This window comes from Emydura macquarii, unplaced genomic scaffold (genome assembly GCF_026122565.2).
Source record: "Emydura macquarii macquarii isolate MOO-44397 ecotype Brisbane River unplaced genomic scaffold, CSIRO-AGI_Emac_v2 contig_499, whole genome shotgun sequence".
Taxonomy (NCBI): domain Eukaryota; kingdom Metazoa; phylum Chordata; order Testudines; family Chelidae; genus Emydura; species Emydura macquarii.
The window spans coordinates 9,234,193-9,247,986 of NW_027130636.1; the positions used below are offsets into that span (position 1 = coordinate 9,234,193).

At 41.8% G+C, this 13,794-nt stretch overlaps 1 protein-coding gene across 1 annotated transcript in view; it reads right to left on the reverse strand.

The window, feature by feature from the left end:
- Window positions 1-12,488, reverse strand: part of LOC137147116 (glypican-5-like) — a 532,878-nt gene extending 520,390 nt beyond the window's left edge. Inside the window, exon 1 of the mRNA XM_067538902.1 lies at window positions 12,305-12,488. Within this exon, the coding sequence (XP_067395003.1) occupies window positions 12,305-12,488 (184 nt within the window). The remainder of the gene's footprint in view (window positions 1-12,304) is intronic.
- Between the last annotated feature and the right edge of the window lie 1,306 nt (window positions 12,489-13,794).

The following is a 13,794-nucleotide window of genomic DNA, read 5'->3' on the forward strand; positions in this document are numbered from 1 at the left end:
ATGGTTAAGGAGGTGCTGAACTATTCCACAAAGCTACCATGACCTGTCTGATATCATGAGACTCTGAAGGTGGATCTCTGAAATTTGTCTTTTGTTTGTTTTGTAACAAAATGAGGGCATTGTGCTCCTCTCCTCTGAAAATAATGGATCTCCAGAATGGCTTGGTGGAAGAATCCTAGAAAAGCAGAATGATCTGAGTAAAAATGGCAGGTGGAATAATTAGAGTCATACAACATCAACAAGGGCCCAATGCAGTCCTCAGATTCGTATATACAGTTTCAATTCATTTCAGTGGAAGCCCCATAGAAATATTAAAAGACCAAATAGAAGTCAAACTGTATCATCAGGAAATGGTAGGTCAAGTGGTAAAGTCTAGTTAACGAAGACTTTAACTGGAACAACTTGCTCTCTGCTGCAACTGGTGGAGTCACTACGGAATTGCCTTACTACATGCATCAGCTAAAACAGAGATTGAAATGCAAAACAGAGCACATGGGGACATTACAGGTATTAATGACATTTCCTGAAGGATTCAGAGTCCATAAAATAATGAATAAATTTACTAGCATCATCTATGAGAGATCTAGAATTCTTCCAATATTGACTGCTTTGTATAGCCTCCAAACCAGTGTTCTAAAATTTCAAATGACAAGCCTCTTTGTATATGAATTATGCATGCATGCATGAATAAATTGAAAATATAATTAATTTGGCACCATCTTTTAAAACTGGTCTTCTAAAATGAGCAAATTAGATGCAGTTTTATTTTAATTAACACACCTGGGACAATGCTTACCCAAAACGTGACATGGGGTTGCAGCATTTTGCATTACTAATTTGTCAAAACTGATAATGTGCTTGGTGCTGTACAATAGAAAGTTCCTGCTCAAGGTATCTCCAATTTAGCATACCACACATGCATAAGATCGCTGGGTCAGCAATCATGTCATCTTGTGTGTTTGTATAGCACCTAACATAATGGTGTTGCCAAGTGATAGGGTTTTAGGTGCTATTACAATGTTGAATAATAATACTGCCATTGTACACCCTATATGACTTTTTATGGCCAAACAACATGAGAATGACAAGCCTCCCATTTTAATGATACATTTGCTACAAAAAGCTGAAACCTCTTTTATTGCAATGCAGTAGTGTCTAGGCACATTGTATGTCTGAGCTATATAATTTATAGCCCTGTGGCATAATGGTTAGGCAAAACGGACTGTGTGACTCACTGTGTAGCCTTGAACAAATATTAACCACCCTGGCTCTACTTCCTTCTCTGTAAAATGGGGACAACAATAATACTTTTCTTACCTGCCTCACAGGGGTGTTTTAAAGATTAGCCTTTGCTAAACACTTAGGGTATGCAAAGTGCTAATCTGGGTATGATTATTATTACAGAAAATGTTTAAATCTAGCCCACAGTGGATGTAGCAATTGAATGAAAAATGATCACATGTTTCTAAATGCAGATCTACAAACACCCCTCCACTGCTAGAGTTGCAGCGGGAGACCAATGTTCATAAAAGGCACAGAATCAAAGAAGTTTCATCATGCTTATGCCTGAATTAGCTAACATTCTGGACTGAAATCTTGGTCTGATGCTATCGCTGCTTTTAAAAAAAAAATATATAAAGTATTGTGCAGAAATGTTTTGCTATTTTCATTTAAGCATTTCCCCCGCTCCCAAAACAGCATGTGGCCACAAAAGCTTAGCATGAAGTGGTGACAATCTGTTGCTTCCAGTTCTCTTTATCCACAGAAAAAGATAACTTGTTATATATTAAGTCAGGCATGTGTATCGTTTCATCTAGTGGTGCTTCTTCCTACAAATGTACTCTATATAATACGAATGAAACATGTTACATCTTAAGAGGTATTCAGAGAACATATAATATGTAAACCAGGATGATTCAATCACATTAAACGGGGATACCTAATCAAACTGACTGACAAGACTGAAAGACTGGCATAAATTCTCATTGTGTCACAGGCCTGGCTGGTGTTAGGAAATTAATTCTGATCCATCAAAACACATTTTCCCATAGAAGCAGATGCTGTCCTCCAAAGTGATAAATGATGAGAACCTAATGAAGTATTATTAAGCATAAGCCTTTTTATCGTGTAATTTTATGCTTTCATGTAATGGGGATCTAATTACAAAGCCGTTGGAATACGCTGAACTTTGTCTATGTTTTTTATACATAAACATTTTTTTCACATAAGAGAAAAATCTGCTATATTGTCTAGGGTACATTTTACATATATCTTTGCATTTCTAGGATCCTCAGCTTTATGTCAGTTTACATGATTAATTTCTATAAAAGCTCTTACTAATTTTGATTTTATTGATTTATATAGCACCTATTACCATGGCAGCTTTGTTTCCATTTATCATGTTAATGCCTTTTTATTAGTTCTGCCCTTTTGTAGAGCACCTATTACTATAAGTAGAAAGAGGGCTAAAGTCTTTACTGTACTGTCTGTAGCTAAATAAAAGACCCCTAACATTTCCATCCACAGTTACCATCGGTTCAACTTCAACAGTGGGAATGCTAACATAGAGAGAAATCTAGATAGCCACTAGCATGTTAAAGACCATGTAGTGCAACCTTGGTTTTTAGTAAACTTGTTCCAAGTCTGAGATACAGTATAGTGTTAGATCCACTACATCTTAGGAGAATCAAAATAAATAAGCTCAATAGAACCTTCCCAGCTGAGATAGTGGCTCTGTGCTTTCTATTTCTGATAGGTGGTAGGTAGCTTTCCTCATAGGTTGAGCTGATCCTATCATGTTGTCATTAATAAGTCTGGAACTTGTCCAGAGGGAATTCTTCCAATTTCTGGATAATTCCCAGTACACCCCTGTTTTAAGTGCTTGCTCTGCATCCAGAACAAAGGATTGGAGTCCAGTGCCTATGGACATGTCATTCTTGGACAGGGTAGACTTGAAGTTTTCTGCTGTAACTGTTTCTGGAGAAGGAGTTGGATCTGACAGAGAAATCCCATCTAATCAAAGACATGAGGTCTAGATATGTCCAATCATCATCTGAAGAAACTGAGACATTTGCAAACTTGTATACCTGGCAGAACTAACAACTCCTACAGAACCAGCTACATTCCCTTTTTGACCTTTTGGAGGAGAGCAGGGAATCTTTTCTTTTCTCACCATTCCAATAACTGCTTTAACCAGAAAGCTTTCCTCCAGAGTAGTTAGGTGCAGCCATTAATTGCTTGGTTTGAGAGTCAGCCTTCCATGACTTCAGCTAAGCACAAAATACAGATGCAAACTGAAAAAGACAAGAGACATCAGAAACAAAGGGCACAAAGAGTGATATTTTCTGCAAAACGGATGTGGACCTTCTGTATTAACTGAAAGTTTATCTTTACATGATAAAATGGCTTGTGAGGCATATTGATGGTGTGAAAGCAATATGTTACAGTGCTCTCGTACATTCTGACTTTAAGAAATGTATAGTCACATCCCTAGGTTCTTTGGCTAGAAATGTCCCATAAAGAGAACTATCATATATTTCATTAAAGAGGTAAGAACAGCACTTCCCAACCCCACCTGCCCGCCCACCCACCCCGGTTAATAAAAGAGATCGTTTGATTAGCTTTCCTGCACTGACTAGAACCTCTGGGTTTCCCTACTGACTATCTGAGCAATCTCACACAGCTTCTAGGTCTGCTGGAAGTGTTGAATATCCAAGTTCCTTTTCTGAACCTAAAGAGAAATACTATCTAGTCATTCAATTGCCTTCCTTGGTTTTCTTATCCCTTTTTCTTCCAGCTGCTCTTGCTCAGGCTGAGTGTCCAGCATGCTGGTGGTCTATTTTTAGCATGCTGGTGCTCTATTTTTAATCACAAACTCCTAATATTAATGAGGATATGAATGGATGCTGTGGATATCATCCTCTGAACAGTCATGCTCAAATTCAGAAAGTACTCCTTTCTCAAAATCCAAAGTAGACTGCCAGAGCATGAGGGACATGTTTTCCTATTGCTTTTGACAGGGAATTTCCAAGGAATCTAAGGAAGTTAATAGATTCCAAGGCCAGAAAGGACCACTGTGATCATCTAGTTTAGCCTCCTGTGTAAAACAGGCCATAGAACTTCCTCAGAATAATTCCTAGAGCTGATCTTTTAGAAAAACATCCAATCTTGATTTAAAAATTGTCAGTGATGGAGAATCCACTGTGATCCTTGGTAGATTGTTCCAGAGGTTAATTACTCTCACTGTTAAAAACATACACTTTATTTGCAGCCTGAATTTGTCTAGCTTCAACTTCCAGCCATTGGATCATATAAAATGTTTCTCTGCTAGAATGAAGAGCCTTTTTAAAATATTTGTTCCCCGTGTAGGTACTTACATACTGTAATGAAATCACTCCTTAACCTTCTTCTTCGTTCAACTAAATAGGGTGAGCTCCCGGAGCCTATCAGGCAGGTTTTCGAATCCTTTAATCATTTGTGTGGCTCTTCTTTGAACCCTCCCCAATTGATCAACATCCTCACTAGGCCCTCAAATCCATTGAAAGGCAATACATTAATAAATAAAGCCGAATTACTTCCTTGAGTACAATTTTTTGAGGAATTTTCCTAACTATTGGATTATGAACTTATGAACTTGAACTATGGGACTGCTTGCTCTTTCCTTTTTGTAATACTGGGGACCTATCAAATTCCTCAGCTTCTGATGAAGTTGAGGAAGATGAACTGGAGCATGAAGGGATGGCCTGAATCCTCCTCTTGTTATATTGGATTTATTTCCAATATTAGGCTTAAAGGAGAGTCTGGTCTGAATCACTAAACGAGTCACTTTTTGCTCACCTGAACTAAATGTTCATACAAATCACTGAGGATATTGCTGGTTTTCTGAGGCTCGGGGCTAGGAGGCTGGAGATTCTCATCTGGCTGTAGAGCAGCAAATTCCATCTAAGCAAATTTAAACAGATTTTCTTCTTATGGATTGCACCTGCGGGGTAGGGGGCATTACAGAGTGGACAGCTGGCCCCATGTCAGCTAGAGATTCATTAAACAGTGGAGGAAGTAGAGGGAGAGAAAGGCAAATATTGCCACTGGCAGGAGTCTTGCCCGCTTTTACAACAACAAACATGGCGAGGTTAACACTTCGAGGGGAACATTGGAACCTGAAGACCTGTAACATGCTAGCTGAGAAGAATAATGTAGATTGCCCAGGCCTCTGGAGTAACTGCTGCCTTACATAAACTGTCCTCCCCATCCCTCAACTTCCCCACTCTAAGGAAAACTTCAGATTCATCCCCCCCATTCAGCAGGGACCTAGTCTAATCTCAGGCTGCTCTGCAGGTAGGGGCACAAAAGTTAATTTGCTGGAGGAATGAAGAGAACTACAGGAGACATAGGTAACAGTCAGGAAGGTTATCTTACTCTTTTATAGCTACTTTTCCTCTGCAGAGCTCAAAGCACTTCACCAAAGAGGTATCATTATCCCCATTTTACAGTTGGGAACACTGAAGCACAGAGCAACTTGCTCAAGATCACCCGGGAGGACAGCAGCAGAGCTGGGAATAGAAGCCAGGTCTACTGAGACCCAGTTCAGAGCTTTATCAGCTATGGCACGAGTCTGACCCAGAATCTGTGGCTTAAACCACTAGGAAGAAGGCAAGTGTGTATCTAATGTATACATGAATTTTAAGTGCTGTAGGAAAGGTGACATACTGTACAACAAAGCAGCATCCAGGAGCTCTGGCTAGTCTACTGCAATTGCAGAGATTTTCTGCAGAAAACCATGAGATCATGTAAATAAAAGGAAAGGAAAGACATAAAATTTACATCAAACTTCTGCATCATTTCAAAGCATTAATGTAGTCAAGCTTCAGCACTAGCCACAACTCCTCAGATACATCCCTAGTTCAATGCTATTGATTGCAATGGCACTACATCAGTGATGAACTTGGTCGCACAAGATCAAATATCAGAGTTAAGAGTAAACTTGAATATAAATTACAATTCACAACAGAATTTCAGTCACTAATTCTGATGTGGTAAAAGCTTTCCAGGGCCAGTGAAACGGGTCCAATTTGCATGTGGTACACACCAGAGTTATGAGTAATGGCAGAAAGCTGTTTGAGCAAAATGTGTTTCGGCACCACACCTTTAGCAGTGGGAATTACACAATTCTTATTAAGATGAGAGAAATAAAGAGTTGAGCAGTCATAAAGGAAAGGAAAATAAAGCAGTGCATGACCCATTTTATAACGAAAAAGGTAAGTTTAATGGATATTCTCAGACAGCTCCTGCTCCTTCTTAACTCAGTCACAAGCTTTGTCACAGATTTCACTTAGAGCAGATCCGGCCCAATGTGTATACTGTAGCAGCACTCGGTTATTGATAGGAATCTATGTATTTCTTATAGCTATTCAGAAAGAGAAGCAGTTTACATGTTAATGCCTAAAGTAAATTGTTACTTCATGCCTGATCTTGCTATTGGATATGCAGAACATATCCATGGTAGCAGACTAATTTACCAATTTAAGGTGCGAGATCAGGCTCAGAAGGGTGAAGAAGTTGTAGTTAGGACAAAGGTATCAGTCACTGAGCATGGTCTGTGCAACCTGTGTGTGTTACAACTACTAGAGAAATAAAAGCAAGCATGACAGGGAAAATATTTTGATATTCCTCCTTCACAAAGTGAATCAACACAGCCATTTAGGAGGTAACAAGTTACTGGAGTAACTACCCCTTCCAGTGAAATCAATGGGATTGATTTCCATAACAACGTGCAAGTCAACAAAATTAAAAGAGACAAAAGTGAGCTTTTAGAGAGGAAGGATGTTCTTGTGGTTAAGGGACTGGGCTGGGAATCAGAAGATCTGGCTTCTGTTTCTGGCCATGCCACTCCCTAATTGTGTGAAAGCAGGTATGTTGCTTACCTTTTGCCTCAGTTTCCCCACCTGTAAAATTGGGAGGATACCCCCTCATAGCAGTGCTGTGAGGCTAAAGATGTTAGTGTTCAGGTGATGTTCAGATACTATAATGCTTAGCTCCACAGAAAATCTTATAAATATGGGAATGTAAAACACAGCATATGTGTAAATAGAATCTAAATAGATTCTTAGTCTCATAATATATCACTTACTACCAGCCCCTGATGTGGAGGGTGTGGGTACCTTGTGGGGTCTAAGTACCAGGTTTGAAATATCTAGCTTCCCGGGAATCCTAGGCTTTTCAGTCATAGTTTTAGGAGCACAAAATGGCTGAATTCCACTGGAATCAGGGAAAACATCCCAACCCTCCCTTAGTTTGAAGTAATTTGAATGAGAAGCTCCTGAAAATCTCCAACAGCTCCCTTTAAAATATAACTAGCGTAAAAGTTATTGCAAGTGAGTCTTGCAGATGACATCATAAAAACAGAAGCCCTCTCTGCAGCGAATGGCCCTTATGAAAAATGTCTTGATTTCTTTAAGGTAGTGGTTTGCTCAGGTGTCCCTGGCCAAAAAAAATCCCTTCTCCACACTATTGTGCAGCATGTAGGCTCCCTTCTTCCAATCACACATAACTGAATTTCAGTCAGGAAGTGACATGTGTGTACTGCATATATTGTATAAGGCCAAATCCTCAGCTGGTGTAAGTCTGCAGAGCTCCACTGACATCATTGACAGGGACTACAATCAGTGACTTCATTGGAGCTACATGTATTTATACCACATGAGAATCTGGCCCAGGGTCTGGAAAGTGCTTTAGGATATGAAAAATTAGTTTTATTATTAGTTGAACAAGCACCACCTATAAAAGGAACATAGCTCCTTGCAGGCATCTCACACCCTTCCTCAGCCTGATATGCAAAGGTGCATCTCAGCTTTTAAATATTACTCAGTTCTGCACTCATTCTTATGACAGAGCTGAGAGCAGTGTATCTGAGCACCTTCCAGTAGCACGTTAAGCAACATGACTAACATCTGTCACATGGGTTTTATTCCTTTTCTCATCTTCCCCGCAAGGAGTAAATTGTGTGTACAGTGAATTTGTTTTATTTTGCTCGGGGGGTGAGGGAAGGAGGAGTGCTGACACCACACTTCTACAGACAGGTAGGGTTCTCCCGTCTACTGGCAGGAAAAGTTTGACAACCCGAATATGGCAGGGCTGGGCCCACATTTTACATCTGTTTACAAGCTCCACAGAAAACACGTACCGGTAAAAATGACGCAGTTGCCTCTTACTAAGACAACAGACTTGAAACGAACCTGAACTGAACTGAACCATAAAGTCCATCACACCACACCTCTGCTGTGATGCCTACAAGAAATCAGCCGACTACAGCTGGTCAAGTCAAAGGGAGCCAATATGTATTTTAAAAGCAAAAAACAAAACAAAACAAAAAGCCCATTCAGAGGGTTCAGAACTATTCAACTGTGCACACAGGGCATGATCCAAAGCCACTCAAGTCAGTGGGCAGTCTTCCCATTAGATTCAATGGGTGTTGGATAAGGCCCTCAGCAACCCTATATAACTGAACGACCTTCTTACTGTTCCTTTCACCTCACCCCTTTCCCGCCTATTGTGCGTTACCCTCTTTTGTGTAGAGTATTTAATTAGATTGTAGACTCTTCGCAACAGGGACCTGTCATCCTGTGTGTTTGTATGGTGCCTAATACAAGGAGGCCCCCAATTCTGACTGAGGCTATAAGTGCTGCCACAATATGAATGACAAATAATAAAACAAAGAGCTGGTCACTGTAAAAATAATTTGTGGTTTCCTACTGGGGGACGAAAACCCCACAAACACAAAGGTAATTAAATGAACAACTGATGTACTGGGAAACACTTGAATATTTAATTAAGAGGACACAAAATAGAAGGCTGTATAGCCTGACAACAGATATTAAGAGGTTCAGAGTTAAGACTTCTGGTGGAGTTGGGAACACTTAACGCACAAGGAAGATCAATATTGCCCTTTGTGCACTTCTTCCCTCCTCCCACTTAATTAAAGAGAAACCGCCATGTCAGCCAAAGTTTAAAAGCACATTAACTTTTAAACATCTGTAACTATTCTCTTCTGTATGTCACTTATTTTTGAGAGAGTTTGCTAGTCAATGGGAACATTCTATGTGAAACTAGCATGCTAAGAAGACAACCTCTCCTCTGAAACATCACAACAGATTGCTACTTGACATTACACTGAGAAATCTAACTTTCCTGTGCACAGGCAAAGGAACAGTCCATCTCTTCCTTCTGAAAACACGCCCTTTCTCCCATGTTTTCCCTATGATACTAGGAGGCTCCCTAGAGAATGGAAAACAAATAGGCAAACTTTCTATTTAAGTTTGAAAAGTTTCTTTCAGAAAGAGCTCTTTTGATTTGTATCCAGAGAGACAGTCTTCACCCACTTGTAAATGCTCTGAAATAATTAGCGGTTAGATAGTCCCAGCCACACATGGGCCTAAGACATCCCCACCCCTTACTTTTCAGACCCCCTCTCAGGTTGTGACTCTGGCCACAGCATGAAGAATAGATGCTACTTGCCTACTATTCCCCATTGTAGACAAATGGTTGGGGAAGGAGTGGAAAGGCACAGAGAGTGCAAGGAGCCCTGACTCTGTCCCCACCAGCCAAAGAGTAGTTTGCTGGTCACGCAGGGGGAAAGAAGCTGCTCCACAAAATGGGGTGAAGCAACTTATTCCCCTCCCTAGAGCATGCAGGGACTAAGGGTAGAATTGGAGTGTTCCAAGTCACAATTCATTGATTGATCTGCTTCGGGGGTGTTGTAGATGTGAGCCACCCTGGTGGTCAAAACCTATCAGTAGCTAAAACAGAGGTATAAGAAATGCTTCTTTTGAAAAGATAATCTGACATATTTTAGGAAACAAGAAAATAGGTTGTGCCCAGACAAGTCTCATCAAACATTTCATTAGCTTTCATACATAAGGGCCTGAGGGATAAATAACACCTACTTGCTCCTGGTGTCTACTACTTTATTAATACCAGAGACTAGTAAAATAGCTCAAGTTTTCAAAACACTGCTCTTATTATTTATGATTTTGAGACACGAAGAGATTCATATCTAACTTCCATACAGAACTTTTATCCACAGATCTCAAAGCACTTTACAAAGGAGAAGGCAATGGTCACCTGCACTGAATCCACACAATGGGCTACAAACACAGGAGTTGCCATAACAGAACAATCCGTCTAATCCAGTATCGTCTCTCTGATAGTGGCCAGCAACAGGGGACTGATCCAAACCCCAGTTTAGATTATGGAGGTCTTTCCACTTCAATGGGCTTTGGATCAGGCCCCAAATGATTTAAAGAAAGGGGTAAAAATAACCCTACCTAAATGGACATTTATGCAATTGCATGTCTATAGCTTTAATCACTTCTTAACAATAGTAGTCAATAGTTTACTTACAACCTGAAATATGAGGGTTGATAGTCCTCCTGACTTTTAATCCTAGTTCTTTGTATTATATTCTTAAAACCCAGGCATACTATGAGATATGTGTCTAGATAGATAGATGGCAATTCATATAAGTGTTTAATCATTGAACACTACAAAGCTTTGCTTCTGCAATGTCCTGTGATAATGAGTTCCACAGGTTAATTATGCACTATGTTAAAAAAAGGATCTTTTATTAGGTATAAATGTGTTGCTTTTTCATTTAATTGGGTGATGCTTTGTTCTTGAATTGTGTGATAAGCTAAATAGAAACCCCTGACCAATCTTTTCCATAACATTCATAAATTTAGATGTAAAAAATATCACAGATACTATATTAGCTATATAAAAGCTGGGTTCTGTTTATTATTCTATACCTCCATGTTGCCTCTTATTCATGTCTCTAAACAGAACACTCCTAACCTTTTTCCTAAGTCATCTTGGCCCTGAAAATTGAAATAGAAAATTACAGTACATCTATTTAGAGAAAGCAAAGAAAAAAAATCAAACTATAACTTATACTTTATAAGAGTATTGAGTATTGATTCAATTGACTCAAGAGTATTCCTATTGACTCAATTGTTAATCCATTTTCCATAGACGGGATTATGAAAAATGTTCCTGTATCGAGTCCTTCCCAGACATCACAGAGTTGTTGTTTTTCTTAAGTTAAGAAGCATGGTAAAGAATAGTCAATTCTCAGATCTTGTTTTCGCATATTTTAGTGAAATTGGATGTATGGAGACAATCAGTGAACTATAGTAGCACACTTTAAAAAACAAAAAAACAAAAAACAACAGCACTAGTAAAAGCACAGCTGCCACTTCTAATTATAAAAAAAAGTTTCCTTTGATTTTAATATATGCCAAATGTATTGAATTTTATCCCACCTGTGATCTAGTAAAAAACTGGGTCAAATTCTCCAGTGAAGTTAGGTCAGGAGATAATTTGGCTCTATAAACCTAAACTGCTCCTAGCTAACCAGTATCCCCTTTTCTGTAGCAGGTGCCCAAGAGACTTTGAAAAAACCTTTTTAGATCCAGAGAGGCACAGTGATTTACTCAGTTCTGAGATTTATTGCATTAACAACTTCTCAGAAAATAAACACAGTAGTGTAAAATCGAACTGGAAAGAGCAGAGCACTAAGATTGTCAAGGGTAAAGAGTATCTAGTATAATTAGCTATGACTGAATTTTGAAAGTATTTCTTCAATCTTCTCAGGCATCCAAAAAAAGTTTATGTTTTTGTTTTGTATTTAAAAGCCACATGATGACAACAATCAGACACTCAAAACTGCTGCTCTGAAGGGAACTTTTAAAGAGGGCTGGGTAAAGAGATCTGCATAGTGAAAATGAGTCATGAACACTCGGGAAACTTTGTAGCCAAATGTAGGTATATTTAAGTTTCAGCTCGTATTGTTTTCCCCCAATTAGTCTGTGATCTCTGCTCGTTCCTCCACTCAGAAAAATGCATGGGACTGGCACTGTCTGACCAACTTTGCCCCTAACCTCTGCAAGATGACTAAGAGGAAAGTTCAATCAGGGTTTAAAGAGGACACTATCCTCGAATTCGTTCATATCTCACTGAACTATTGCAGGAAAGTTCATCTGCTGTTGTCCGCATCTATTTAAACTCCGGTGCATCCTCCCACCCTCCATCTCTCTGGCTTGGGGTCTGTACGTCTCCCCCTTGTCTTGATGCTGCTCTGGGTCTGGGTGGTGGTGGTTAGCCTCTATCCAGATTTCCAAAGTAGTTTCCTTTAGGTTTTAAAGTGTGTCCACGCGCGAAAGCTTCAGAGCCCCTGCTACCAAAGGGGCCCGGCGCAAACGGGGAGGAGGGGGGAGCGCCTGGGAAAGAGGAAAGAGTTAAGGGCAGTACTGACCAGCAGTGGGCACATCGGGAACCAGCTTGAGCGGGCCGATCTGCCGGATCTGAAACGCCGTCCTCACTTCGTGGCAGCTGGGAGACTTGACTGCAGAGACCCCGCCGCACAGCCCCGCAGCCGCCAGTAGCAAGAGCCCGAAACGCCGCCGGCAGAAGACCCCAGGGCTCCTGTCACCAGCCATGTCCACATTCCCCCCGGGCGCAGAGCCAAGCCAGGCACCGCAGCGCGCCCGCCGCTAGCCAGGGCCAGGGCCCGAGCCCAGGAGCGGGACCGGCGCCCGGGTGAAGTTGCGAGCTGCAGGAGGCTAGGGGCTTAGTTCGCTCGGGCACCGAGCCTCGCGGGAGCCTCCGAACCCCGCCACCAGCTGAGCAGCCTCGCGGGAGCTTCCGAACCCCGCCACCAGCTGACCAGCCTCGCGGGAGCCTCAGAACCCCGCCACCAGCTGAGCAGCCTCGCGGGAGCCTCCGAACCCCGCGCCCGGCGCCCGCTGCCTTGAAGGAGTGCGCCGGCCGCCGCCTAGCCCCACTCGCTAGGCTGGGTCTGGAAGGGGAGCCTCCGATCTGCTCATTGGCTTGTGCTATAATTAGACTTTAAAAAAAAAATCTTGGAGGGAGTCTCCTTTAAAGCCGCACTGACTGACTCCGCAGCTAGCGGGCAAGCTCGCCGCCGGCCCAGTCCGCTCGCTAGCTGTGTTAGCTACCGCGGGGAGCCCTCAGCTGAGCGTGCATAATGGGCCGCCGGGCGACGCTGAACGGCACGCCCTGCCCTGCAACGCCCAGTGGGCTCAGGTCTACCAGAAAGCCAGGATACCCAAACGCCAGAATTCACAGTGGCCGATGGGGAGAGAAAGCACTAGAGAGGAACTCCTGCCCCACTGAAATCTAAGAGAGATCTGCTGGAGTCCAGGACGGCTAGGATTCCCAGCCCCTGGCTTCCGAGCCGTTCCCTGGGCAGAATCTGCGGGCAAGGTACACCACCAAACGCAGCACCCTAAGATAAAGGAAACACTCAGGCCAGGCTTGTAAAGCCCTCTGTATAGGGAGAGGGAGCCCACCTCTGACAGTGGCTGCACCACTGAATTCTTGGGTGGCCCTCAGCCAGCCACTTCACTACCCTCTACCTCAGCTCCCCTCCCTCTAGCAGAGACAATTACCATAATCTACCTGATACTTAGTAGGTGCCAAGCACTTTGAGAGCCTCAGCTGAAAGGAACTCTGAAAGAACAAACTATTTAGTATTATTTATGTATGGGTTGTGCTGGACCCCATGCAAAATGCAAGGCACTCAAATCCAAGGGTAGGGCTATATAACCACCTAGATAGAGCTCCACTTCAAACCAGGCCAAAGTCTGATTCCTACTGAGTTTCACTTTAATTTAGCTCCAGCATTTGGGGAGGTGTAAATCCATGTGAACAGACAAAAAGGGGGGAAGGCTTTCTGGTCTTCAGAGTCACTGGAACTTTTAAAAAAAAGTTTTACAAAGTGAT